The sequence below is a fragment of the Chinchilla lanigera genome, unplaced genomic scaffold, assembly GCF_000276665.1.
Source record: "Chinchilla lanigera isolate Chin_1 unplaced genomic scaffold, ChiLan1.0 scaffold00006, whole genome shotgun sequence".
Classification (NCBI taxonomy): Eukaryota; Metazoa; Chordata; class Mammalia; order Rodentia; family Chinchillidae; genus Chinchilla; species Chinchilla lanigera.
This window is the reverse complement of record NW_004955407.1, coordinates 32,156,534-32,184,144: the sequence shown is the minus strand read 5'-3', so window position 1 is coordinate 32,184,144 and position 27,611 is coordinate 32,156,534. Positions and strand designations below refer to the sequence as shown.

General features: G+C 38.6%; 2 protein-coding genes across 11 annotated transcripts in view; both read left to right on the top strand.

Annotated features, from left to right (window-relative positions):
• Paxbp1 (PAX3 and PAX7 binding protein 1) overlaps window positions 1-5,308 on the top strand; it is a 31,634-nt gene extending 26,326 nt beyond the window's left edge. The window contains exons 17-19 of the mRNA XM_005375673.2: window positions 833-979; window positions 2,189-2,343; window positions 4,149-5,308. Of these exons, the coding sequence (XP_005375730.1) occupies window positions 833-979; window positions 2,189-2,343; window positions 4,149-4,266 (420 nt within the window). The 3' untranslated portion in view covers window positions 4,267-5,308. The remainder of the gene's footprint in view (window positions 1-832; window positions 980-2,188; window positions 2,344-4,148) is intronic.
• A 3,160-nt stretch (window positions 5,309-8,468) lies between these two features.
• The window catches only part of Synj1 (synaptojanin 1), an 81,601-nt gene continuing 62,458 nt past the window's right edge, over window positions 8,469-27,611 (top strand). For 4 of the 10 annotated variants that reach the window (XM_013504171.1, XM_013504187.1, XM_013504183.1 and 1 more), the window contains exons 1-2: window positions 8,472-8,556; window positions 9,457-9,602. In XM_013504171.1, coding sequence (XP_013359625.1) covers window positions 9,479-9,602 — 124 coding nt within the window. In that variant the 5' untranslated portion in view covers window positions 8,472-8,556; window positions 9,457-9,478. Of the gene's footprint in view, window positions 8,557-9,456; window positions 9,603-27,611 lie in introns of all 10 variants that reach the window. The other 6 variants (XM_013504181.1, XM_013504168.1, XM_013504161.1 and 3 more) reach the window with 3 other exon arrangements.

Here is a 27,611-nt window from a genome sequence, read left to right as displayed (position 1 = left end):
TACCAGCTATGCATTGTCCTTAGGCAAAATTGAGCACTCACTGAAATCGTTTCTGAAGGTTTCTTTTGCTGAACTCTGTTTGAGAAAGGCTACTCTAGAGCTTATGCTCATAAGACTCATAAAACTGCAGCATGCTGGAAAAGATGATAGTGGCTTGGACTGGAGTGTGTGTGATGATGGGACCTAGTGAAGTGGGTAGATTGCATGGAGGTGGCTCACATAACTTGGAGAGGCCAGGAATGACATCCAGGCTTTCGGCCTGAGGAATTGGCTGAATGTTACCACTTACTGGCTGGGAAGTAACTGAGAAGCTAGCAGTTTTTATGGTAGATGGGCTAAGGCTTCTATTTTATGGTACTAGCTTTCATTTTCTAGGTATTTATGATAATAGCTTTCCTTTTATATACATTGACCTGTACTAGTTTGAAACTTCCACCGAGTATAACTCACATTTATGAGATTTGTAGCTAGATAGTCTTACAGTGAGAAAAAGAATCTCACACCTTTCTAGGGATCCATGGGGTTACCATCTGTATAATTTCAAGTGGAGGACACTCTGTAAGAATGAGCATTGCTGAAAAATACTGTCTGCAGTAATGGAAATGTTCTGCATGTGCACAGCCGATGTGGTAACCACCAACTGCACATGGCTATTTAAATTCTACCTCATTGGAACTTGACATTGAAATCTTCGGTCATTCTAGGAAATACCTGGTACTTTGAAAATTCTGCTTAATACTTTGGCAAGGCATTGTTCACTGTATTTTATATGGTCTTTTACTAGGTAACAAATGTGTTCTTAATTGCTTAACATTTTTTTTTTTCTTCCTAGCTATTAGGAAATTTTCTTCAGTGGTATGGTATTTTCTCAAATAAAACTCTACAGGAGTTATCAATAGATGGTTTATTAAATAGATACATTCTCATGGCTTTTCAAAATTCAGAATATGGAGATGACAGCATCAAAAAAGCCCAACATGTGAGTTGAATAGCATATATTACAATTTTCTTTTTCTTTTTTTTTTTTTTTTTTTGTTACTAGGAATCAAACTCAGGACCTTGCATTTGCCAGGCAGGTGCTATGCCGCTGAGCTATCTCACCAACCCTTAAAGTTTTTAAAGTATATAAGTTAAAATAAATTGTCTTCAAAGGGTGTGAGATTTTTATGAAATCTCTTTTGATTATTAGACTTGATGTAAGGTAGGCAGTTTACCTATCCAGATTGTTCCAGATCCCGATGTCATTTTTTATATAAATCATGAATATATGTGTCTGTCCCCATGCTTGTTTTGTTTATCTGCATCCAAGTTTTTGTAGGTATTAGTAAAATTTTAAATTTTGGGATAGTTTTCTCACTGTTGAATGTATACTACTTTGAGTGTTACTGACTAACTGCTTTTTTCTTTCATTTAAGAATAATTTTAATTATCTTATTTTCCATATGTAACTCACGTTTTCCATCAGTTGCACAATTTGTGCATTTTTTCTCTGCACATAGATACTAGTCTACACAGTGATAACCATTAGCATTAGGAAACTAACAATATGTTTCTGACCTGATCCTTAAGAACTCTTCCCAATGTGCATCATATCTTTTATGTCAGTAAAATTCTTCACTGGCAAAAGAAATGCGTGAATTATGTGCTGCATTTATTTGTCATGTCTCTTTGGTTTCCTTTAAATCTAGAAGAGTTCTTCCGTCTTTCCTTGGCCTTTATAATCTTCACACTTTTGAAGATGCTAGGCTGGTTATTTTGTCTCTCAATTTTAGTTTGTCTGATATTCTTTAATGATTAGATTTAGGTTCTGCATCTTTGATGGAAATTTTCCTAGATTTCCTAGGTGGAAATCCCTTAAAGTTGACTACTACACATTATAACAAGTCTACTCGGTTTAGTTAGGACATCCTGGAAGACTGGAAAATAAGAACAATTGGTTATTAATTTTATGCCCTAATTTATTTAGATCCTGGAGAAATTAACTGGTTATTGTGAAAATATAGGTATGTTGGTATAGTTAATGTAAGAAGTCAGGTTAAAAAAAATATCCCTTCAGAGTAATTAATTACAGTAGCCTAATAGAACATCTTCTAATTAAATACATTATATTTATTATCTAAACTCAGCTTATAGATATTTTTATTTATCCTGTTTTAATTATTTTATTTTGCATCTTTCTTCCATTTAGGTAATAAATTGTTTCCCCAAACAGTGGTTTGTGAATCTGAAAGGAGAAAGAACTATTACTCAGTTAGAAAACTTTTGCCGATACCTTGTACACTTAGCAGATACAATTTACAGGAATAGTATTGGATGCTCTGATGTGGAAAAAAGAAACGCAAGGTAATTTTTTTGGACTTACTTACTGATGTGGTAGTCTAGAATTCCGTTAGTTAATTGTCAGATTTAGTATTACTAGAATTTTGTTTTGTTTTGTGACAGGGTCCTGCTGTGTAGTTCACACTGGCCTTGAACTCACTATATATCCCAGGCTGGCTTCAAACTTATGGCAATCCTTCTGCATCAGTCTCCTAAGTGCTGGTGTTACAGATGTGTACCACCATGCCTGGCTTAGAATATTTTAAGTTGAGTCATTTTAAACAATCTGTGTTGTAAACCTACCAAAAATAGACATCATTTATTTTTCCAGTTTTTCCTCCTTTTTCAGTGTTAGGTTATGAAAGTTATTAGAAAAGGATTTCTGATAAGGACCAGCACTGAGATCACTAAATGAACCATTATTTTCTGTGTCTATTCACTGAAGAATTGGGAAGGTTGTAGGCGTTTAAAGAAATGGTTATGAAGCTTGGTCCTTTTTCATTATCTGTATGTAAACCCTGGAAAAGATGGTCATTAAAACCCAGTGTATATTGAAAGTTACATCCCAGGAGTTCTTCATGCTCCACCTTGTGTTTTTCTTTATTCATATCTGTCTTGGTTACTTCTCTCTTGTTGCTGGGAGAAAAGGAAGGAAAGGTTTATTTAGCTCACAGTTTGTGGAGATTTCAGTACATACTTGGCTGGCTCCAAGGCAGAGTGGCACATGGCAGAGGGCAACAGTTCATGGCAGCAGAAAACAGCAAAAGCAGCAAGAGCAAAAAAGGAGGAGTAGCAGGCAAGCCTCTTACCCGTGCTTATGTTGTATGCAAACTACCCGCCAGTGTATGGCTCACACCCATAATCCCAGCATTGGACCATGAATCAACCATAAACTCTAGAAGCCTACCCCATGACTGCATGAGGTTTTATGGGGACCTCCAGACACAGACCATGACAATATCATAGCGGAAGGTCATCACTTAGGAGTTTTGGAAAACTTACGCATAATTTTTATCAAGAGCTGCTATGTAGGTTACAAATTTTGACAGATTATGATCCCTAAAAGATGCTTGATGCTTAGTATTATAGTTTTGTAGAGATGAGACAGTAACATCATGCCATGTGCTGTTTCTCATGAGTGGTTCAGACTGAATGAACAATCATTTTTTGAGTGTGCCTCCTGGGCCAGTAGCACCAAACCTGCCTGAGGGATTATAAAGCAAGCAGAGTCCAAGGTGGAACTCTGGGGTGGCCTGGGTGGTTTATGTTTTAGTGACCCTCTAGGTAATTCTCATATTTTTAAAATGTAAGGGTTACTTCATAAGATAAAGTGACATCTAGCTAGAATGATAAGGAAAGCAGGTAAGGCTTTACTCAGTGAATTGTAGAGCGTTGGAAATTGGGCAGGATCTTGATAGTGGTGATGACAGTGGGTTTTGAATCCCAGGGATGTTCTGAAAGAGCTGGGCCTCTGGTTTGGGGAGGAATGGGAGATGGGTTTCTGGAGGAGTTTAGAGATGGAGTGCTTTCTTTTTTTTCTTAGCTATTGCTGGAAATCATTGACCTGATGAATATTTTATTTGTAATGCTGATTCCCCTTAGCCAGGCATGGTGATACATCTCTGTAATCCCAGCTCCTCAGGAGGCTGAGGCAGAGGGATTACAAATTTAAGGCCAGCCTGGGCAATTTAGCAAGATTCTGTTTCAAAAAAATAAAGTGTAAACTTGGGAAAATTGATTGCATAGTCTGTAAAATGGCCATAAAGATAAAAATTTCCCTTAGTGGTACTAATGAAATGATGGTACATTTTCTTCTTTTTTCCTTTTAGGGAAAACATAAAACAGATAGTGAAACTTCTTGCAAGTGTTCGAGCTTTGGATCATGCTATGTCTGTTGCAAGTGATCACAATGTGAAAGAATTTAAGTCTTTGATTGAAGGAAAATAGATACCTGAGACTGAAAGCCTATCTGCTTTAATACCATTCCCAGTGTATAAATTTGTATATATGTAAAGTTTCTTAAACTGTAAAATACTGATTGTTTTAATACAACAAAGCCCCACCCATATTCAATTCTGTGTCCTTAAATGCAATTTCTTCAGAATGAAAGGAATTGAGATTATTTCTAGGAGTCTATGAATGTTTTCCTTACTGCCTGTCTACTTTGTTTACAAAAGTATTTTGTATGATCATTCTGATTAATTGTTAGTTAACTGTCCTCTAAACGCTGTGTGCAGTGTAAATTGTGTAATTATGCATATATATATTTATACCACCATGGACTTTCACACTGGAGATTTGTGGTGTTTTTCTACAGAGGAAGCCTTTTAACAACAGAAAATTATCCAGTAGCAGATTTTCTTAGGGAAACTACTATACTGTTGCAACAAAAGGGCTGGCAAGTGACTAAATAAACGTTCATCTGCTTTTGGTTAGCGTTGCTATCACTGTAGCTGTGCTGCCTTAAAATTGAGAGCTGAGTTATAGACTTAGTCATTGAACGAATGTTGAACTCAATTACTTGAATTAGCATTACAGGCAACTTTGGGTTTAATGGAAATCTACAATATATGCAGTATACTCTCAGATCGAACATAGAAGTTTAATTTTTGAAAATAATAAGCCCACAACCTAAATGCATGGTTTAGGCTGACTGTCCTGTCTCATTCATGACTTTATTACCGCCCAGCTTATGGATACATGCATTTGAATTTTAGTAGTCTATAATTATATTTAAAAATCCCACATATGTGAGTTATATATGCAATAAAGAATACGCCTTGCTGATTAGCCACACCCAGGCAATTTAATATCCATGGTCTTCTATAATGTTTGTACCACATTGTAAATATTCAGAGAACTTGTTTTAAAGTTTATGCTTTCTGATTCTGTGATTTTCAAAAGAACTTTTTGGAAATTAAGGACTATTGTTTGATAATTGTATATGTAATTAAGCTTTAGCCAAGCATTAAATTAATTTTTAAATATATCCTTTGTTGTATTTTGCATCTCAAATGACTTAATATAGTGAGACTGTTGACATCCATGTGCACCCTTCATCAAGACAAATTATACATAGAACAGTATTATGCACTGTCCTTGCTCTGTCAGTTTTATCTTTATTGCAGGAACATTGCTTATTTCTACATAGTCATTATGGATAAATTTTTGTTAAATCTTAATTGTTCTCTAAATAGAATTACAGGCAGAACATTAATTCTCAACTTCTCAATAAACATCCCCATGTATTTGGGTCTTAAACTATGTGTTTCCAAATCCATTAGATGATTACTGTCCCTGTATCTTTTTAAGAACTCTTAAAGTAAACTCAGATTTTACTTTGTGAAATCCTTTAGGCTACTTAGGTTTCAGAAATGGGTCTGAACACTGCACAAGGACTTCGATCCAAGTTGAATTTAGTGTAGAACTGTGCATATAACATAAATGGTTTTCACATCTCAACCAGAAAGTACTCATTTATTTCATTTGAAGGGAATTCTCATTTGTTATAACAAATTAAACAAGTGAAGTGGGTGGTTTAAAACAAGGCTTTTATTTACTCATGGGCTGAAGTTATAAATCAAATGTTAGCAGGACCATGTAAAGGCCCTAGGCTCAAACCCTTCCTCACCTCTTCCAACTTGTGGCTGCTGATCCTCCTCGGTGTGATTACATTGTGCTAGTCTCTGCATCTGTCTTCACATGGCCTCTGAGTGTGTCTGATGTCCGCCTGCCCACTTGCCTTCCTCCTTCCCTCCTTCCCTTCTTCCTTCCTCTCTTCTTTCAATGTGCTCTTGCTATGTAGTTCAGGCTGGCCTCGAACTCACAGTAATCCTCCTATCTCAGCTTCCTGCGACACTTGTCCTGGTGTCTTTAGGACACTTGTGATGGCATTATGGCCTACCTGGGTAATCCAGAATAACTTGCAAGATCCTTAATCATGTCTTCAAAGACTGTTTCTACCTAAATCACCATTCACAGGGTTGAGGGAGTAGGATGTGGATATTTTTTGGAGTGGTATTTTTGAGCCTGTCCTAGGCTTCAGTTTCAAGGGTCAGGAACATACATATTCTTTTATGTAGTATACTTGGCATAGTCTTAGAATCTCACCAGGAAGTTAGCAAATGCCTCTTAACCTGTATTTTAAGTTAGCCTGCCCTAAAGACACTTAGGTGTTCGGTATTAATTTGTGTAGCTATTTTCAAACATTGTAATAAAAGAAGTATAAATAGGAAAGGAGGGCAAGAAAAGAAATAATGTACAGAAATCTGTTAGTAAAGTCCCCTAATACACCACAGGTTTGTGTATAATTTGTGACTAAAATTATTTCAGAAGGATTTGGAAGACTTGTGTCCTGATTCTGGGTTTAATTTGAAGAAAGCAGTCCCAACCCAGTACTTTTTTTTTCTGGTACCAGGAATCGAACTCAGGACCCTTCCCTTGCCAGGCAGGTGCTTGTGCTGCTGAGCTGGATCCCTGGCAACCCAGTAGTCTTGACCTCAACCTCAGTCCAAAATCAGAAGGAATCAGAACCAGGAACAGGCAGGACATTTTCTTCCCAGAGAGCCTGGTGACGCCCACCCTAAGGAAGGAGGAGTTTTGAGGTAGTTTTAGAGAAACACAAGTGTAGAATCTTGGGTTTGGGTAAACAGGTTTGGTTTCAGACTCCAATCTGACAGCGATTTCAGTTGTCATAAAAGGATAGCTCCCATGCGATGCAATCCAGCAACGTATCTCCTGAAACCATTCTTTTATTTTTATTTTTATTTTTCCTGATACATATCAGGGCTGTAGAAGCACTGTACCTTAAAAAACCAAATAAAAATTCCATTCTCAGAAATTCTATTTCTGTCACGTGCAGGTCTCAGTTCGAATAGGCTTTTCTAGGAAGAAAACATGAGTAGTTGGTTTGGGGCAGTTGTGAGTAACCACAACGAAGAGTGCTAAGTGAGATATTTCTAATTAACAGAACTAAATCCAAGTGCCTTGGTTTGGGTGTGGATTCTTTTCTAATGCAGTTGTGTCCTGAAACCAGGGTGGGTTGTCCTGCTTCTCTAAAATGTGTGAAGTGTTCAGTCACATGTCAAGGCCTGAAGGGGAAATAATTTTGTGCAGCACACACGTCAAATTTAAATTCTGCTTTTGCTGGCAAAATAAAGAGGAAGAGGTAAAGAAAAAGCAAAGGCAAGTGGGAAGTTTCTCACTCATTGCAGGGATTTTCAGCTTTCAGTGGCAGAAAGGCTTTATTCTCGTGTAAATTCTGTTAAATGGAGACAGAACTACAGATCTATGGGACACACAGGCAGTAATCAGGCATAATTTGTTGGAAAATGACGAGATGAGAGGGTTTGATGTCGTTACTAGATTCCACGTGGCAGAAACTTGGTCATTCAGTGACAGCCATGTTTTGTGTAATTCAGCCTTGAGCACCTGGCTGGTGACTTTCCAGTCTCTATCCTACATAAGCGAAGCATCATTTTCTAAAGTGCTCTTGGGAGCTGCAGAACACACAGGAAGGTGGAAAACAGAACGGTTTAGAAGCAGGCCATAAGTTTTTCTTCCTGATTACCTACCCACTAGCTTGGAATAAATAGCGCTGCTCTGTACGACACCATGGACAGCTCTCCCGGCGCCACCCGCCCGTCGGACCCGAAAGGCGAACGACTGTCCCTCTTCAGGCGGCGCCCGGCTGGCCGGGGAGGGGTAGGGGGTTGTCTCGACGCCGGGCGCGAGCACGTGCCAACCACTGGCCCCCCGAGTTCTTCCCCGGAGTCCCTCCTGGCGCTCACGGCGAGGGCTGGTGTGTTGCGAAGAGCCCGTGCGAGCGAGCAGGAGGCCGGATCTTCTCTCTCCCGGCATCCCGGGAGGGGCCGCAGCCGCGGGGCGGAGGGCGCGTTGGAACAAGGTCGCCGCAGGTGCCGCGGGGCGGTGGAGGGTTCCCGCCCGCCGGGCTGGGTGTGGGCGGGGCTCCGCGAACACCCCGCCCCTTCTCTCGCGAGGGGCGGCCCTTCCGCCCGCGGCCGCGGCGCAATGCGGAAGAGATGGGCCTGCTGGAGCGGAAGTGACGCTTCCCGGGGTTGTGGCGGCGGCGGGAGAAGGAGGAGGAGCCGGAGGAAGAGGCGAGCGAGCCGGCGGGGGGCGGGGAGCGGCTGCGGCCAGAGCCACCGGCAGCGGCAGCCGGGCGGGCGGCGGGCGCTTCCTGGAGCGGGCTCCACCGCCGCAGCCTCCGCGGGAGCGGTGAGGGGCGGCCGTGAGGATTCGGGGCGCGGGAGGGCGGGCGGGCGAGTCCGTCGGCAGACCGCGGCTTGTGCGAGGCGCCCTGTCGCGCGGGGGGCTGTGGTGACAGCGGCTGTCAGTCGCCCAGCGGGAAAGAAACCGAGTCAGTCTGAGCGCCGGGGCATTGCTTCTGGCGCATAATGGAGGCGTCGGGTTGCCCGGCGCCTGTTCCCCTAGGAAGGAATCGCTTTCTCGGGCATCAGATTGCCCGGGACCCCCGGAACCCCGATCGGATCCGCGCCCCGACTGGAGACTTTTCCCGATGGCCATTCGTAATTGGGCATCCCCCCTTGTCACCCCTCGGCGGGCGTTAACCTGTGCCGCCTTCCGTGTCCTGCCCTGCCCAGCGTGTCGCTCTGGGAGAGCCTGCAGCGTCCGATAATCCTCTCCCTCCGGCCCCCTAAGGAGCTTTGAACCAGCCTTGTTAACCTTTCCTCCACCCACCCGCTCCAGAGGACTGCCTTGAAGTTTCCCAGTCGGTTCCCTTCCCACATAATGACAGATCTTGAAGGAGGAAGCTGATAAACAACCCCGAACCAAAAATACGCTCAAAAATTTTCTTTTGGTAAACATAAATTAAACGGGAAACTCATCTTAAACCGTTCTTAGACTAACAGAGGCTAGAAGGGCGGCTTGCGTTGCCACGAGAATTGGCAGCTTTTCCTTTTTTGAAAATTTGGTGACGACTTATCTTGTAGAATAAATCTTTCACCCCTGAGCTTCCTTTTTTTTTTTTTAATACCCCCACCCCCACTCCAGTGAAAACCTGGCAGGGAGGGACTTGTGCATGTTGCAGTCCTTGCAGCAGAAGGAAACCTCGGCTTCATTTGCTTTGCTTTGCTTTGCTTTGCTTGGTCACAGGGCTGCCTCTGAAGAAAGGAGAATGGCGTTCAGCAAAGGATTTCGGATCTATCACAAATTGGATCCCCCACCTTTCAGCCTCATAGTGGAAACTAGGCAGAAGGAAGAATGCCTCATGTTCGAGTCTGGGGCCGTGGCCGTGCTGTGTAAGTCACCCTTTGTAACTCATATGCTTATGGTCTGTTTTTATATGAAATTCTCAAATTCAACAGGGTTGATTTATTTTTTTAAAAAAGGCTAACAGCCTTCTCACTGTATTGCCTCTAGAAGATTATGCTCCTGTTTTCTTTAATCAGACTTTATTTTCCCATAAACTTTCTTAGCAGGTGTTTGGAGAGGTGCAGGTTTTAGCAAGGGTAATCAAAGGATTATCCTTTTCCACATGTAATCTGAGACATGCCTGTAATCCCAGCACTCAAGACACCCCTATAATCCCAGCACTCAAGAGGCTGAGACAGGAGGATCGTAAACTCAAGGTTAAGCAAATCATTGTGTCCTCAGTGCATTCTAATCAAAGAACGTCCTTCTCCATAAAACATCCTTTTTGGCATTAATACTTGAGGAAGAACAATATTAACTCATATGGATAATTTTTACTCATCTTAGCATTAACTCAACTGTTGAGTGATTGATTTTATTTTTGCTGTGGTAGAAATTGAACCCAGTACCTCATGCATGCTAGGCAAGTGCTCTGCCACTGAGCCACATCCCAGCTCTTGCTTGTTTTTTGTTTTTTGAGCCAGAGTCTTGCTGTATGTTCAGGCTGCCCCTGAACTAACTGTATAGCCCAGGTGGGCCTCGAACTTGTGACAGTCCTCCTGCCTCAGACTCCCAATTGCTGGGATTACAGGCATGCACCACTAAGCCTGGCTCCCAGCTTTTAACGATGAATTCTATTTATCTTCATTAGATTTAGGCTGTGTAATTTTCTTAGGCTAAAAAGTTTGAATATTGCTTCTCTGTAAAGCTATTATAAAATGGGTGTTTAATCTCTTGAATATGTTCTTTCCCAAAACCAGTAATATTTAAAGTATATTTTAAAATTTAAATTTAGTTTTTAACATACATAAGAACATAAAAGTTATATATATATTTATGGAGTATCATGTGATTGATATTTTGATACTTGTATATATATTGTGTAATGTTTAAATCAAGTTAAATGTATCTCCTCAAACATTACCATTTGTTTATAGTGAAAATATGCAAAATCCTTTCTTTCAACTTTTTGACATATGTAGAGCATTATCTATAGGCAGACTATTTTACAATAGGAAAATACTAATATTTAAGAACTAATAATACTTTTTATAAATCATTTGACTAAAATATTAATTAGGCATTTAGTTTGAGTGATGCTAAGGTATATATTGTACTGTACAATTTTTTTTAAACCTTTACAGTTTCTAAATACTTATATTCAGGGAACTGTGCTTGAAAGAACTTGACATATTCTCTGAGTTTCAGTGCATCACGCATATGAATCTACCAGAAGAATCTTCTAAGATAATTTTTGATATTAAACCAATCTGGTTTTTCAGTAAGATTGACTTCAAATTCCTCAGCCTGTCAATCAAGGCCTTCCCTAATGGCCCTCCTTGTTTGGTCCAATTGATCTTTTTTTTTTTTTTTTTTTCCTGAGACAGGGTCTTGCTATGCTGTTCAGGCTGGCCTTGAGTTCACTTCGTAGCCCAGGCTGGTCTCTAACTCACAACGATCCTCCTGCCTCAGCCTCCCAAGTGCTGGGATTATAGGCATGTGCCACCACGCACAGCTCGTCCAATTGATCTTACAAGATGAACACTTTTTATATAGTTTTGTTCTTTTTTTTTATTTGTGTGTTTGAGTTTTTGAGGCAGGGTCTTGCTACGTAGTACAGGCTGGCCTTGGATGTACAGTGTAGCCCAGACTGGCCTCTTGATCCACCTGTCTCAGCCTCCTGAATACTAGGATTTCAGGTGTGCACCTGTGTTTTTCTTAAAAGTAAGTGGTGAAAGAGACTCTAGGAGGACTTGATCTTCATGTACCAAAAGTATATAATTTCAGTGGTGTGTAGTTGTCTAGGTTGAAAGAGTAAAGTTCTAAAATTAAGCATTTTCGTCAGCACAGTGTTGAGAGTTATCATTTATTTCTCTTGGTTTATGACAGAAGAGTCGTGAGATACCAAGCAGGAAAACTTATCTTTCATTTTATTAGCACGTAGGAAAATACAGGTTGCAAATGGAATAGTTTCAGACTATGTATCTCCTTAGGCACTAAATGTCCACTGACTCTGACTTAGAACTGCCTTTAGAGTCCTGTTGATAGGATTCCCTCCTCCAGTCTGTCCTAATGCTATGACTTAATCAGTGCACCAGTGGCTTTCAACCCTGGCTGTACTAGAATCTGTTGGGGAGTTTCCACAAATACTAGTGCCTGGGCACCAGACCCCCTCCCTGCCAATTCTGATATAATTAGATTGGGATGATAATTTCTGAGCAGAGTTTATATATTCCTTGATAGATTAGGGGATTACCGTTTTGGCTTGCAGGTTTTATTCAGAGTAACCATATTTCCAGGATGTTATATCATTATTGCCCATGATGGGACTAGTAAATAATTTTTTTGAAACCTTCAGCATGAAACCAAGTATTAGTACTCCCATAGCGCTGTTGGAATATTGTTTTCATATAACAGGGAATTGTGTTCCTATTTCTGTGTCTGGATTCTAGGCTCCTTGAGGAGAAGGCCTGTGTCTTAGTAATGTTGCATGGGACTGGTTACTTAACTGTATCCCTACAGCTTAGTACAGCTTTGTACTCATTTGAAGAATAGTTATTAAATGAAAGACCTTAGGGAGAACAACTAACTTAAATTAGATTACAAAGTTGACAAACTCACAGGTAGTATATAAACAGTATCTTTTTTTAAATTTATGCTATCCTGAGGATTGAATGGATTCCTTTTTTTTTCATATTATGAAACATGAGTCATAATACTAATAGGACTGTATTCTGGAGATCTCAGAATGTCAAACAGCTTCAGTTTAGTTTCTGTGAAACTGCATAATGTAAAGAAGTGAAAATAATGAAAAAATAGCTTTTTTCAGTAAAAAATAATGAGACATTTTTCTGGAAATTTACTCTGCCAGTCACAAGATTAAGCCAGGGGTTTCTAAACTTTCTCTTTTCATGGTGACTTCAGAGTCTCATTAAGTTTTCATAGCGCCCTTAAGGTACAAACAATATCTAATAGTTCTATTTATTAAATAGTTCTAGATGACCAAACGTAAATACTTAAGTCTCAACAGTTAGTAACCAAGGAAAATAATGCCACAAAATGAAAATGACTATTTCCCTCATAAATAACAACAGCTATTTACTAATGGGATGTGTGGGCCTGTTGAATACTGAACAGCTTTTCAGTCAGTAGAACACTGCCACCCTATGCTCCTGTTCTACTTTGATTTTCAGTGGCATTTTCTGTTTATCACAGCTACCAAAAACCGAGCTTCACAAAGGTCATCCAAAGATGTATTGCAGTCTGATGTTGAAACTCTGAATTACTTCAGGCTAGTAGAAGCTGTCCAACATACATTGAGAATCTAGAATCTGTTTCTTTTAAAATACGTTGCAGCTCCCCTAGGAGTTTACTGCAGTAATTGGGGCATCTCAGCATACAGTGTGGCATTTGACATAGTTTTCTCATTCAGTTCTGTGGGTTACACTTTTCTCTGTGTTTTACAGATGTAGAAATAGGCTTGAGAAGATTAAACAAATGCTCCATGGCATAATTCTTCCGTTTTTCCTACTGTAATTGTTGTTTGTGCTGTTATGGGGGTGATGGCTATTATTTTTTTGGATGGGGAATAAAGAGCAAAAAGAAGCAAAGCCAATAGGAGAGTTTAAAGTTAAGACTGAAATTGGTAACGGTTTCAAAGGAATTGTTAAACTTGTGTTTTTTTCCTGTAGACTGTTGATGGTTAGTACATTAGAAGGGAAATATGATTTAATTTAAAGTAAGGATTTTAAATACATAAAATCTTTTTGCTGGACCAAGTTAAATGTCAGGTTCTACAATTTTGGACATCAAGTATAGTAGGTGGTAATGACAAGCAGTGTGCATAGTTTTTAAAATTTTAATTGCCAACTGCTGTCAGTCAGCACAGTTGGCCTTTAGATAAGTCACAGTATCCTATCCCTTGAAAAAAAAATTTGTAAGCTTAAAGAAATGACTTTTTATAGTTGACTATTTTAGCAAAGAAATGATGAAAGCTAGACTTGTTACATATCACTCGTTTTCTTTTTATAATTTTTGTAATGGATATATTTAATAGAAAATAAATAGCAACTTAAATATCATCTCTTCAAAAGAAATCAACACAGCTTTTCCATTATGGGTCTGTGTCAGGACAGACTACTAATTTAGGACCAAACCAGTGGTTCTTAGATTGGGTTGGGTTGTTTTGTTTTGTTTTGTTTCGTTTCGTTCCGTTTTGTTTGAAACAGAGTCTCACTATGTAGTCCAGGCTGGGCGTGAACTCACTGTGGAGCCCAGGCCTGCCTTGAACTTGTGGCAGTCCTCCTGCCTCAGTCTCCCTATAAGTGCTGGGATTACCAGTGTCTACCACCATGCTTTGCAAAATGAGTAAATAGGTCCTAAGTGTTCACGTTTCTTTACTGCTTTATTTTTGCTGTGAGGAAATAAGGCAGAATGTCTCTCTAACTGAACAATAAAACCCCCTTAGATGAGTTTATTGCATGATGTCAGGTCTATGAGATGTCTGATTTGTCTTATAAAATATAACTACTCCTGTAATGGGATTTTTCCTTCAGACCATGAATATTACAGTTTATATCCAGATGTTCCCCCCCGCCCCCGAGCCTCATGTGCTCATAGGTGGGGCTTTGGGAGGCAATTGGATCGTGAGGGTCTGATACTCATCAGTGGGTTAGTTTACTGATACATGTACAGGTAAATATGATGTTGGGGGTGAAGCCTGTTTGGAGGCGGTGGGTCACTGGGGACATAGCCTGGAAGGATCTCCCTCCCCTTCCCTTAATCTTTCCATGCTTCCTGGCTGCCATACCAGGAGCAGCCCTCCTCTGCCATGCCCCTCTGCTATGCTGCTCTGCCTTGGAGCCAACCAACTATGGACTGAAACCTCTACAGACTCAATAGGCCTCTTCTCCCTTGCTTTGTAGACATTGGGGATTGTAACTGTGTCTGACTGGCAAAGCACGTAACTAAGCAAAGATGGAATAGCAGCAGCTGAATTTCCCTCCCTTCTTAAGTAACGATAACAATAAAATGAACAAAATATATGAAATGATTTTCAGACACTGAGCATTAGGTAGCACAAGTTGGCCCTTGAGAGAAGGAAAACAAATGAGATGGGCCTTAAAATTGTTCCATACCTGCCGGGAGAGCTTAGATGGCTTCGAGGCCACAGCAGAAGAGGATGTACTCATATGGCACCTGGCAGGCTCCCAGAGTTGAACAGAGAGAGTAGGGAATCTGTGGAGCCCAAGACGGCTGGACCCTGCAGGGCTGAGTACCAGAAAGGAGATAGCAAGCCTTCGGCTGAGTACTGACCAGTGTCAGTGTTTGAGGAGACTACCCAAGGCAGGAAAAGAATCACTGAAAAGGAACAAGCAAAAAAGGTCTTGGAGCCCATAGGTTTGGGAATAATTCATTTTAAATATCCGCAGTGGATAAAACTTATATTATTCAGGGAACTGGGTTGCACACTCAAAAGGGTCTATTGCTTCAGTAGTGGGCAAAATAACTTTAGACCAGATTCTGCTCTGGTCCTGCCTAACAAAGCTTAAATGGAAGGTCCTCCAGGGTCATATTGTTTCCCAAGAACTTAATCTCCAAATAACTTTTTCAGAACAAAGTTTTAGAATATTTATAGGAATACAAACATATATCTGCATATATACCCATATATATGTACATATGAAACATTTGTACATGTATACATATATATCATCCAACCCTGTAAAATTCACAAGTAAAAATTAACATACATGTAAAGAAGCAGAAAATACACCTCATAATGAGGAAAAGCCAGTATGTAGCAACAGATGCTAACATTAATAAGGGACATTAAAACCGCTATCATAAATATACTCCATATGTTCAAGAAGCAGAGGAAAGAATGAGCATAAGGAGAGATGTGAAAAATGTGACTCAAATCACATTTTTACAAAATGAAAATAACTATTATGAAAAAATACCCCGATCAAGGAATTAGTAGATTTGATGTTACTGATGAAATAAATGGCTTGCAAACTTGAAGACATAGTAATAGGAACTAGCCAAAGTGAATTATAGAGAGAAAAATATCTAAACAGAGCACCAGTGAACTGTGGGAGAACTTTAAGTGGGCTGGTATATACATGTAATTGGAATCCCAGAAGGAAGGAATTGAGAAAAGAAAATGATGAAATAATAGCAGCACATTTTCCAGGTTTGATGAAAATTATGAATTCACAGATCCAAGAGACTACGTGAATCCTAAGCAGAGGAAACAAAGAAAACTGTGCCCAAATAAATAATGAAATCAGTGATTACCAGTGATACAGAGAAAAATCTTAAAAGCAACCCAAGGAGAAAAGGCTAAACATTATGGTACAGAAAAGTGAAGATAAGAATTGTCTCTGAGGTGTGTTATGTATCTGCACCAACTCCCTGCAAGAATGTGATCATTGGGGGCTGGGGATTTAGCTCAGCGGCAAAGGGCCTGCCTGGCAAGCGCAAGGTTGTGAGTTCAGTTCCCGGTACCAGAAAAAAAACAAAAAAAAAAAAGAATGTGATCATTATGTACTACAAACATGGACTAATGAAACATTCTTTATTTTTATTTTTTATTTCTCGGTACTGGGAATCAAACTCAGGGCCTCGTGCTTGCCACATTGGCACTGTACCACTGAGCTACATCCTCAGCCCAAAACATTCTTTAATATGTTAAAAAAAGAGTGAGCTTTAATTTTTCTTTAGAAGTAATTCAAACCAGGGGATATAAGTAATATCTTTAGAGTACTGAAAGGGGAAAGACAGCACAAAAGCATCTTAGGGTTCTGGTCTAACCATAAAGGAAGAAGATATAAAGACTTCAGCACTGAAAAGCTAAAAAAAAAGTGAGCTAAATATAATGGCTAATAGTAAAGTAGTATTGTTTTTGTTTGCATCTGAAGTCAGCATTTTCAGAAACTCTGGAGTGATAAAGTCTAAACCAGTGAAAATTTGAAAGAAGCATAAAGAATAGAATGGACTAGGGTCGTTGGTTAGCCTCGAAATTAAAGTATGGAGAGGTATAGCTTTAAAAATTGCATGTCATTTTTAAAATGTCATATTTTTACTGCTGACAATTTAAATTTGCCTGGTTGAGTTTTTAGTAGTTTTTAGTGAGAATTTGTTTTCTTTTTTTCTAAAATTCTATAGATTTTGCAACTGAGTGAAAAGAAAAAGACTTATTAAATTCTCAAATATTGGTGTTCTATATATAAAATGAAATACTGTTTTCCATTTTATTATAGTGTTATATAACTTTTGCAAAGTATCTTTATATAAATTAACTCTTAGTAATAAGTATTTACTATAGGTATGTTTCGTTTGGTTCACTGGTAGACTATAGGATTGCTATAGTCTGTTGAATGCCTTAGTGAAAAAAACAGTCTTTTAGTATCCTGTGGACAGTGTGTAGAGTACAGCAGGATGAATCTTACAATTACATTTCTGGCTGAATGTACATTACTGCTCTCTAGTTTGTCCTTGATCAGTCTGGAAGACATGTCCTTGGCCTATCTTGTTGAACAGTGTCATCAGTTCTATTGGAGAATGAAATAGCAGGTGTAGTTATCAGATGTGTAGCTGTTGCAAAGCTTTGTGGGATTGATGCAGAGCTGGATAGTATAATTATGTTGAGTTACATAGTTGAGATCTTCAAACTGAGGTACAGTAATGGCTTAGAACTCACAATAAAAAATAAATTTTCCCTTGGGCTGGATAGAATTTAGTGTTTGTTCCGGAACAAAGGCCTCTGGTTATGGGAATACTGTATGCTATTTGAATCAGACAGATGACTGGCAAAAGAAGATAGAAATTAGTGTGAATGTCTTGGTTCCCATAATATGCCAAATTCTGTGGTGTCTAAACAATAAGGAAGGTTTGGAACAGATAGTGTCTTGATGGTCATATTGATCTCTGCATATTCTGAAGCCTGCTTTTCATTTAGTCTTCCTTATCTTAATCGATTGTTCTCCATTTTCCCTTGGAGGGTGTAATCCAGAATTTCAGAATTATCCTGTTACTTGCTTTGCTCTCAATTCCCAGTTCACTCTATTACAAAAGCCAGTCAACTTGGCTCTGTAATTTCTTTGAGAATCCAGGCAGTGAACACCATTTTAGCTGTTGCTACCAGTAAAGCCACTATTGTCTTTTTCATGGACCCTTACAGTTGCCTCCTAAACTAGTCTCCCTACTTCTCGGCCTACCCACCTTCAGTCTTTTAAAAACACAATTTAGATCACAATTCCCTGTCTTAAACCCTTCAGTGATTGTCTACTGAATTTAAAATACAAACTCTTTTAAGATGACCTGTAATAAAATTATAAAGCCCCTGCCTCCCTTTTTAATTTTGTGCTATTTGGTCTCTTGATTTCTGTGTTCCGGCCATGTTGGCCTTCTTTTAGTTATGTATGTTCCAAGTTCTTTCTGGTGTTAGGGTTTTGCACGCTATTCATTCTGCACATTTTTAAATATTAAACTCATTAAATCATAGCACATGTTAAAAAGTATAAATCATAAATGTACTGTTCTGTTGACATGCTTTGTTTTCAGTTTTTGCTATTATGAATGACTGGTATGAACATCCTTGTACATATGTTTTGGTACATGTATATGCACACTTTCGTTGGGGATATTTTTAGGAATACAGTTGCTGGGTCATTGAATGTATATGTTGCTGAGAATAATTTTTCTTTTTATTTGGCCAGTTTCCTCTTTATTCTTCAGATTTCAGGGTAAAGTTTACTTTCTTTCTTTTTTTTTTTTTTTTTTTAAAGTTTACTTTCTTGGTCAGGTTTACTCCAACCATTGACCTCTTCCAACAAAAACTTTGAATTGGGTCCTCCTTTTGCAGCCTATTGAACTCTATGATAGATTAATGACAGTTTATAGTACTGTGTTTGTGTGTTTTTATAATGCCCATCTTTTTACTCTAATTACTAAGAGGGTATCAGGGTACTGTCTTTATTCCCAGAACCTTGCCAGGGTCCTGGTGCAATGTAGGCATTCAGTAGGTACTTAGTGCGTGAATGAATGAAAGGTTATTTTTTTAAAATGTTGCCAAGATTAAAATGTGTAGCTTATATAGAACATTAATTTGGGTGATTTAATGTCTTTCAGTTAGAATTTTAATGAACTATATAAGGAAAATATTTTCCTGTTAATATAAATTTTCTTTTGATGTATGGTAAAATGAAAAGCTTTACTGCCAGGTAATTATATGATACTGGTTAAATTACCTAATCTCCAGCCGTTTGCTTCTGAGAATGAGAAGCTTGGACCACACGATCTCTAACATTTTTCTGCACTGGAGGTTCTGTACCAGAGTGCTGTCTACATGCAAATAAGCTGACCGCAAATTGCCATGCCTGTAACCACAGGCAAATTATGATTCTAGGTAGAGCACTCTAATTTGCAATCTTCATGTTCTTACTGACATTTTGTAGCTTGCTGTTCTGTATCAGCTGGGGAAGAACACTCTCTCCCCACGCTGGAAGGGTGAGGGTAATAGGACCTCTTTTACATGGTTTATTATTTAGTCTGAATGAATATAATTATTCAGAAGTTAGAGAAATTTACTTTTAAATTTAATCATCCTTACCATTTAAATTAAATGAAGTAATTTTAAGTGCTGATCATGGGTAATACATTAATTTTGCTTCTTTGCTGTTCAAATGGCAGAGATAGCAATGCAGCCATGGTCTCCATGTGAAAAGCATTTTATGGTAATAAGCTTCTCTTTTTGGAGTCACAGCTTCTGAAATTAAGAAATAGGGATGTGATTATGTTTTCACCTGAATTTCTGTGTTCTAAGTGAAATCTGAAGTCTGATTTTAACATTTCCCTTAAATTCTAATTTGGGAAGAGAGAGTATAACCCACAGTAGTGCTAAATATCACCAGTCCTGTCATACTGTGTCACAGTACTATGCAAATAAACCACTTGAGCAAAAGAAAAGGAATGTCTGATAATGGGATAAGGAACTATTGATGTGTTGATGAATAATTTAAAAGAGAACTATTGATATGTTAAAGTTTTGATAGAAAACAACTGATTTATTTATACTAAGAGTTTTCTGTAGTCTTTAAGTAGACTATCTTTATAACTTCTTTTTTGTTACCTTCCTGTAGTTAAATAAGAAGAGCTGTAGATTAGGCCTACCTTTAATCACCAGTTTATGTGGATAAAGAAGCTTGGAAAGCATGCACAGAGCTAAAATAATGAATGGGTTATCTGAATTAAGGTATATATATATTGCTGCCATATGGTTTTATGTAGTTTTAATTTTTCTTAACCATCTCTGTGATGATAAGCACAGGAAAACTTCTTATAGTCTGAGAATACCTTCAAACAGTTCTAACAGAATAGAGTACTACAGGTGTATGTAAAGGAACGTTTATGACAGAATATAGCAAGATTTACTCCTTCGCCTCCACTTTAGAATTGCCAAGTCTCCTTGCCCAATTTATTGTATACTTATTTTTGATGAATATTTTATAACCTTGGGAAGAGCAGGTTTTGGAGCCATTCAAAATGTTGTAGGGCTTACTGCTCCCTTTCAAATTTATAGAATGTCCCTGCTCTTGAGTAATTGGAGGAAATACTTCTCTTAGAATTCCAGTAGTTTCTGGCTGTCAGACTGGCCAGAGTTATCTTGTCTTCTCTCCTTTCTTGAATTTATCTAATACGGCAAAAAATGATGTCAGAATAAACTCTTTAAGTGTTTTTATTTTGGGAACCTATCAAATATACATCAAAATAAAGAGTAATATACAATTTGCATTCCTGAGCACTTTTGTTTATCTATACCCCTAGTTACTATCTCTCTGTCCCCATTTATTTTGAAGTAAATCTCAAACATCACAAATATTTCAAAAAGCATTATATTTCTAAAAGCATTTTTTTTTAAAAATATAGCTACAATATCATCATCACCATGTCTGAAAACCTACTGGTATTTTGTAATATCGAAGATCCACTGAATTTAAAATCTTCGTGAGGTCTCACATATTTTTATGAGAACAAATGTTCTTGGCACATGTTTTATTTTGTTTTAAATTCTACCCTATGACCTTACTTCTCTTCACACATTCACTAGTAATAGAATCAGAGGATCTTCATAGGATCAGTGCTAATGATGTGAGTATATGTTTAAAATGTCAAAGGTAACTATTTTTAGGAAATACGTATTTTCACTAGGTTGAAAACAAAGAATTTTTTTTTTTTTTTGTCATTTTTAGAGATAGGTCTTGCTATGCAGCTCAGGCTGGCCTTGAGCTCACTTTGTAGCCCAGGCTGGTCTCGAACTCGCAACGATCCTCCTGCCTCAGCCTCCTGAGTTCTGGGATTACAGGCGTGCACCAGCATGCCCAGCTCAGAAAGTATTTAAGACATGGATGAAAGATAGTGTTGAGAGTAGCGTGGGAATACCCTTTAAATAAGGTGTTGAGGGGGTTCGCTATCCCTGAGGTATGATAGCAGTAACTTTAGAAGCTGAGATTTGCCTTAGCTTCTTGTTTAACACTGGAACTGAAGAGGCTGAGGCCTCTTTACCTTAGCTGAACTATCGAAGATCTTGATCGGCTCAGAGTGACCCCCAGAAAACAGTGGGCTTCGTGGACATTCATACCTACTTTGGCGGTTGGAAATCAGTCACTTACGAAAAGAAAGGTTTGTTTTTCCTGGCATCTTGTTTGTTTAGTAACCACCATGAATAGAAGAAAAAATGTGCGAACCTCTCCACAAAAGGCAGTTCATTCCCCTCATTGAAAGCTCAGTGGATGCCTTGAAAAACTGCAGTAGCAGGAAAGTGACCTGAAGGTCTATGTCACTGTAGGGAACTTTCACTTCCGCTCATTCTTTCAGTTTGTTTCCTCTGAGCTTCCACACGCCCTGCCACTTCATACCATAAACTCCCACCAGCGTAAATCTTGGAGGGCAGTCATTTATGAGTGTCTGTGTCCCCGCCACCCCACCACACACACACACACACACACACACACACACACACTCTCTGTCTCTTTTTTTTCTCTCCCTCTCCCACCTTCACTCCCCCCCACAAGTAAGCACACTGAAACATCTCCAGACCTCATGATGAGGGATTATTCAATACGAACTTCGATACTGTGAGGGCACTGAAGTACTTTCAGTGGTAAGGTAAAATATTTTTTATTTAAAATTAGCAAAATACTTAATTCTCAGTGACACAGGCAGTAATTTAATTAGATTAATCCCTATTATGTCACGTATTTTTGTATATTTCAGAGTTTCATTAGATAAGAAAATCTTTTTCTCTGGTTCAAAAATATATAGGGATGGGATAATATCTTAAAAGAGTTTATCTTATTAATCAAATTAGTGATAAATGCTTAATTTAGGAATGTGTACATGTATTTTTGCTGGTTATATTTTAAAATTTTAAAACCATTTAAAACACATGGTAAAGTTCAGTATAAATTTTTTTTTTCTGAACTTTGTTGTTTTGTTTTTTTGAAACAGGGTCTCACTATGTAGTTCAGGCTGGCCTTGAACTCATGTCTTAGCCTCTTGAGTGTTGGAATTACAGGCACTCACCAGCATGTCTGGCACTGAACTATTTTAGAGTAGATTGCTAACATACTTCATCACTCCCAGATACTTCATTATGTATTTCCTAGAAAGACATTCTTCTGCATAACTGTGATATAACCCATCATAAAAATAAGACTGATAATTACTATCGAGTTCTCAGACTCCATTCAGGTTTCACCAGTTGTTTCAAAAACGTTTCCTATAGCAGAAAGATCCCATTCCTATTTGTGTAGTTGATTTAGTTATCATGTCTTTGGTCTTAAATCTGGAAAAATTCCTCAGTCTTTGACATTGGTGACCTTCAGAACTTTGAAGATGGAGGCTGGTTATTTTGTAGAACATCACTCATTTTGAGTGTTCTGATGGATACTTGTGCTGAAATTGAGGTCACACGTCTCTGGCGGGGATATTGCAGAAATGCTTCTGCTTTCTTGTCAGTGTGTCCTGTCAGGTAGCACACAATTTTACCTTATCCCTTTCTTGTTGGTGTTCGCTTTGATTACTTGATTAAGATGCTGAAATGTCTGGCAGACTTTTCTTTTCCCTATAATTGTTTAGAGGAAAGCTACATTGAAACTATATAAGTATCTTGTTCCTCATCAGATTTTCAATTCATAGTTACCCGTTATTCTTACTGTTTATTTTGATAGAATTTTCTAAGATTTCATCAATAAAAGCCCTTATAAGCTGGCCTCAGCATTTTGTGACATATGTCTATTATTCTTTTCTAACATTTCCTTTTTTTTAGGCACAAATATATGTTTCAGGTTCATTTTGTCTCTGCCCTTCTGAAATCAGCCATTTCTTCTGCAAGTTTGAGTTCCTTTTTATGGTGAATGGGATTTAGAAACCCAAGATCTGGGTTTGTTGATTACTATTGGAGTATTCCTGATTCCAGGATCTTTCACTATGTAGTCCCAAGAGGTATATGTAAATGTGTATATCATATATAATTATGCACACCTTGTATATCTGTTGTCTCTCTGTTTAGAAAACTGTAAGATCACACTAACTCCAGTTCCAGTTGACACTGCAGTATCCATTCTCATTTTCTTTTTGTCCATGTTTGTAATTCCTTTCTCTAACATTGAACAACCTGGTTCCCATTATCCTTGGTCATTTCTCTGTACATAACTACTCTCCTGTTACCACTGCAGCCTCCATAGATGCCTACCCCACCCCACTGGGGCCTAGTACATGCTGCTACTGGCTCCCATCCTATGCGCTCTGCCCTCTTTACCCCTTTTAAGGTCTAACATATCATGCCAGGATAGTGCAACATCTCTACATGGTACCCATCCTCACCCCAGCAATATTTCCATTCCTCATGCCAGACTCCCCTTCTCCCGCATGAATGCCCTTTTCCACCATCTCTGACTTCGTCTCCATGATCAGGCCCATCCATACTGTCCCTAGGCTCTGATAGCCTGCGTTAGACCCCTCGTGTCTGTCCCAAACCTTTGAAGCATGTATGGAAGAAGAGGGAAACATCCACGGTCCTTCAGATTAAAAAAAAAAAAATCTTATTAAATGTGTTTTCTCTTGTGAAATTGGAACAGTTAAAAGTGCATATAACTTTTAAATTTACTTCACCAGTTCATTGAGTATAATGTTATGGAATCCCTATTGAGTGCTGTGCTGCTGTGAAAGGACAAGACTGAAAGAAATCCCTTCTCTCATGATGTTTAGGCTTAGGCAAGTTAGTATCAAATTAGTAATCTACACTTGTCCTTCTGTCTGTCTGTCTGTCTGTCTTGTCTGTCTGTCTCTCTTCCTCTCCGTTTCTTCATATCAAGTGGAAGTAGTAATTTTGCTCCAAAGGTTGTTGTGAAAATTGAATAATAACTGAAAACACCTAGCAGAGTGTTAGTTACTGTCATAATGGTATAAATTTCTTTTAATATTTTAGGGGAAACCAACATATTCTGGTAGAGAAGAAGGCATCTCATCTCTTTGAATTGTTTTTCCTTTCCTTCAGTCTACTTTTATCTAAAAATACGAATAATTTTGTGTGTGTGTGTGTGTGTGTGTGTGTGTGTGTATCCTGTGTCCTGAGTCTTAAAATATACTACAAATGCACAAATAATTACACAGCATGGGATTGTCCTTCATTGGGCCCAGGGTAATTAGTGTGTTGTTCACTTATTTGTAGCAGAATTAACGAGAAGGTATTAGAGGAGAGAGATTTGCATTATTCTTGATATATTTGCAAATAAAATACTTGCATTATTTTTGTTGCATGGTAATGTACATTACAAAGTGACTTTTTCTATTATCTACAGGAAGGTGACGACTTAAATTATATTTTATTTTTAATTCATAATAGCTGCTGCTTTGAACCCAAATGATGATTGCTGCTGAAACAGATACAGCTAATAGTTTCTATATTACTCTATTAGTTATGCATTTTAAATGCATATAACATTATAACCTGTAAAATGCTAGAATAGTATTTGTCTTGGAAGCTGTGTCTTCTGTTATGAAAGATAGAAACAAGTCTAATGTTTACTTTTGCATACTTGTATTATTTTTAACCTGATTTTTTTTTTTTTTTTTTGGTTTTTCTCCGGTACCGGGAACCGAACTCCGACCTTGCACTTGCCAGGCAGGCGCTTTTGCCGCTGAGCTAAATCCCCAGCCCCTACTTGTATTATTTTTAATGAAACAGTATTTAGGGGAAGGCAATTCTGTTTTATTTTATGAAATAGAATTACATCTATATTGCAGTGTTTTATGTTTGTATTGCATATTATTAGATGTTAGGGGTAACTGATTTGTAAACACACAGTGCAATAATACTTAAGATCTCTAGAAATAGAGAATGGAATTCAAATCCCCACTGAGTTCCCCCCAATAAGTGGTTAAAGGGCCAAACTAAATTGTAAAGATGTAAAGAATTATGAAGATATAAAGAATATCAGTTAATTGAGGGGTTGCATCGTTTAATCTTAGCCTATGCTGCCAACTCACAGATCATAACTGACTGGAAGGCAGAGGTGAAATCACTAGGAAGAAGGCTTAAAAGTAGACGGTCTGAGAGATGAGGAGGGAAGGGAGCTGTTCTGTACAACTCTGGAAAAGAGCTGCAAGGCAAAGTAAGAGCTCTCTAATGCAGTGTGACAAGGAGTGTTAGGCAGAGCACCAGGCTGAGAAGAGCTCTCTTGTTGGCAGTAGACAGGAAATGGTAAGGTCAGAAAGTTCTGCTTACAGTGATTTTCCTACAGGGAACACATGAGTGCTGCCAAAGGTTCTATAATTCCATATTGTAGGTAAATGAGGTAAGAGGAAGTAGATAGGAGATAAATGCAGAGTAAACCAGTCAGCCAAGAGGTGAGTTAGGTGTGCGATGGGGGAATGGAAAATGTACAGTAGAAGATGCCTTACAGAAGGTCAGAAACCTGGAGTAGGAAGAAAAGAATGAGGAAGAAGGTCAGATCTTTTTGAATTGTAGACTTTAGAATATATTATTTGTAATTTTCCTTTGAAATACTAGCTATAGTTTATATTTCTTTTGTTCTGTTTCTCTTTCACATTTTAATGTATATTTGCTATGTGTTTAAGGAGGTTTATCCTTTAAAGTTTCAGGATTTTCTTGTTGCTGTTGTTGTTGTTACTGCTGCTGCTGCTCTCAATAGACCAACAGCCCTAGGGAAGTTCTTCCGTGGGCTGTACTCACTAGAAAGATAACATTAAGAAACTTAAGAAATAAGACAAAGGTTAGACTAGAGATTTTCCCATTCCTGTATTTCACTGTGTGGCCAAGTACTGTCAGTAGCTTTTATCCTTTACATGTTTCATCAGTCTTCTACATGTCAAGCACTATTCTACATGTCAGGGATAAAAGGATGAGTAAGATGGCGTGGATCAGTGCGAGAGGGTTAATTAGTTGGTAGTCTTGGAAGAAGAGTTATATTACTAATTTGAGAAAATGCTTTATGCCCTACTTTTTTGTTACTGTTTTTTGTTGAGACAAGGTCTTGTTATATAGTTCAAGCTGTACTTGAACTTGCTGTGTAGCCCAGGCAGGCCTCAAACTTGCAGCAATCCTGCCTCAGTCCTCGAGTGCTAGGATTACAGGTGTGCACTACCGAGCCTGGCTTCCAATACGTTATTCTGGGTCCAGTGGACCCATCCCTTACTTTTCTATTATGAATTTATACTAGCATCATAGTTATAGCCCTAGTGTTATAGGTTGTGCATCTCAGTACCTTTCCCTGAGGGATACAAGAAGCAATCTGTGTGTTTATTCACTTGGTATGACAAACGGTAAGGAGTGTGTGTGTTTGCAAAAGTGGCAAAACAGGATTTGGACCCACCCTTATGCTCCTGCTAACTGGTTTTGTGTACGTTTACCTGAGCATCACAGGGAGTTCTGTAGACCCACACTGCTACAGGGTTTGTTTGGAAAAAATGTTTTATTTTGATTTTTCTAGTAGAAGTAGCCCAATTCAGTATAATGGCTCACGAAAAACCAAGATTTGCAAGTTTTCAAGATCAAAAGTGAATCATCATATTACTCATGCATGGGTGACAAAGATAATCCATTATGGTAAAATACATGCTTTCATAACAGAAGAGCAGTGTGGGTGGATGATGATGATGATGATGATGATGATGATGACAATGATAACTTTGACACTGGCCATGTGAGCCAAAGTGTCTGTGACAGTGAAATGGAGCAAGAATCGACTGATAGAGACACAGGGAATGCAGGCCTCCTTGATTCAGGTGACTAAGAAAACAGCAGCGTGAGTACGTATTTGACTAATTGAAATGTTCTGAAATGGCCACACACCCAAATGGAATGATCCAATGTTAGAACTAAATCCAAAAATATAGTGAGGGTCTTGGCAGGGGTCAAATATGTTGGACAAAGTGCCAGCACTTTGGCAATTCAGTGTTGGAAATTGTAACAGAAGAAATGCTACAAGATAGTGTGAAAGACACACAGGCTGAAATGCAAGTAAAATGTTCTGTGTGTACCAGAATCCATATGAAAAAATGTATTTATTATGACACCTCACTAGGTGAACTGAAAGCATTCATGGGTCTGCTGTACTTAGCACAGATTTCTTATGGTGACCACAGGAATGTAAAAGACTTATGGAAAAATGATGGGTCAAAATATGGAATTAAAATGTATGCCCTTGTAGATGCAAAGACTTACAATGCTTTTAATTTAGACATTTATCCTGGAGCTCAACCATCAGGTCCTTCTTTATATAGTAAAAACTGAATGATGTTGTGAACAGACTTGGTTACTCCCATCTCCCAAATTAATTGGAATGTGACATTGGACAATGGATTTGCCG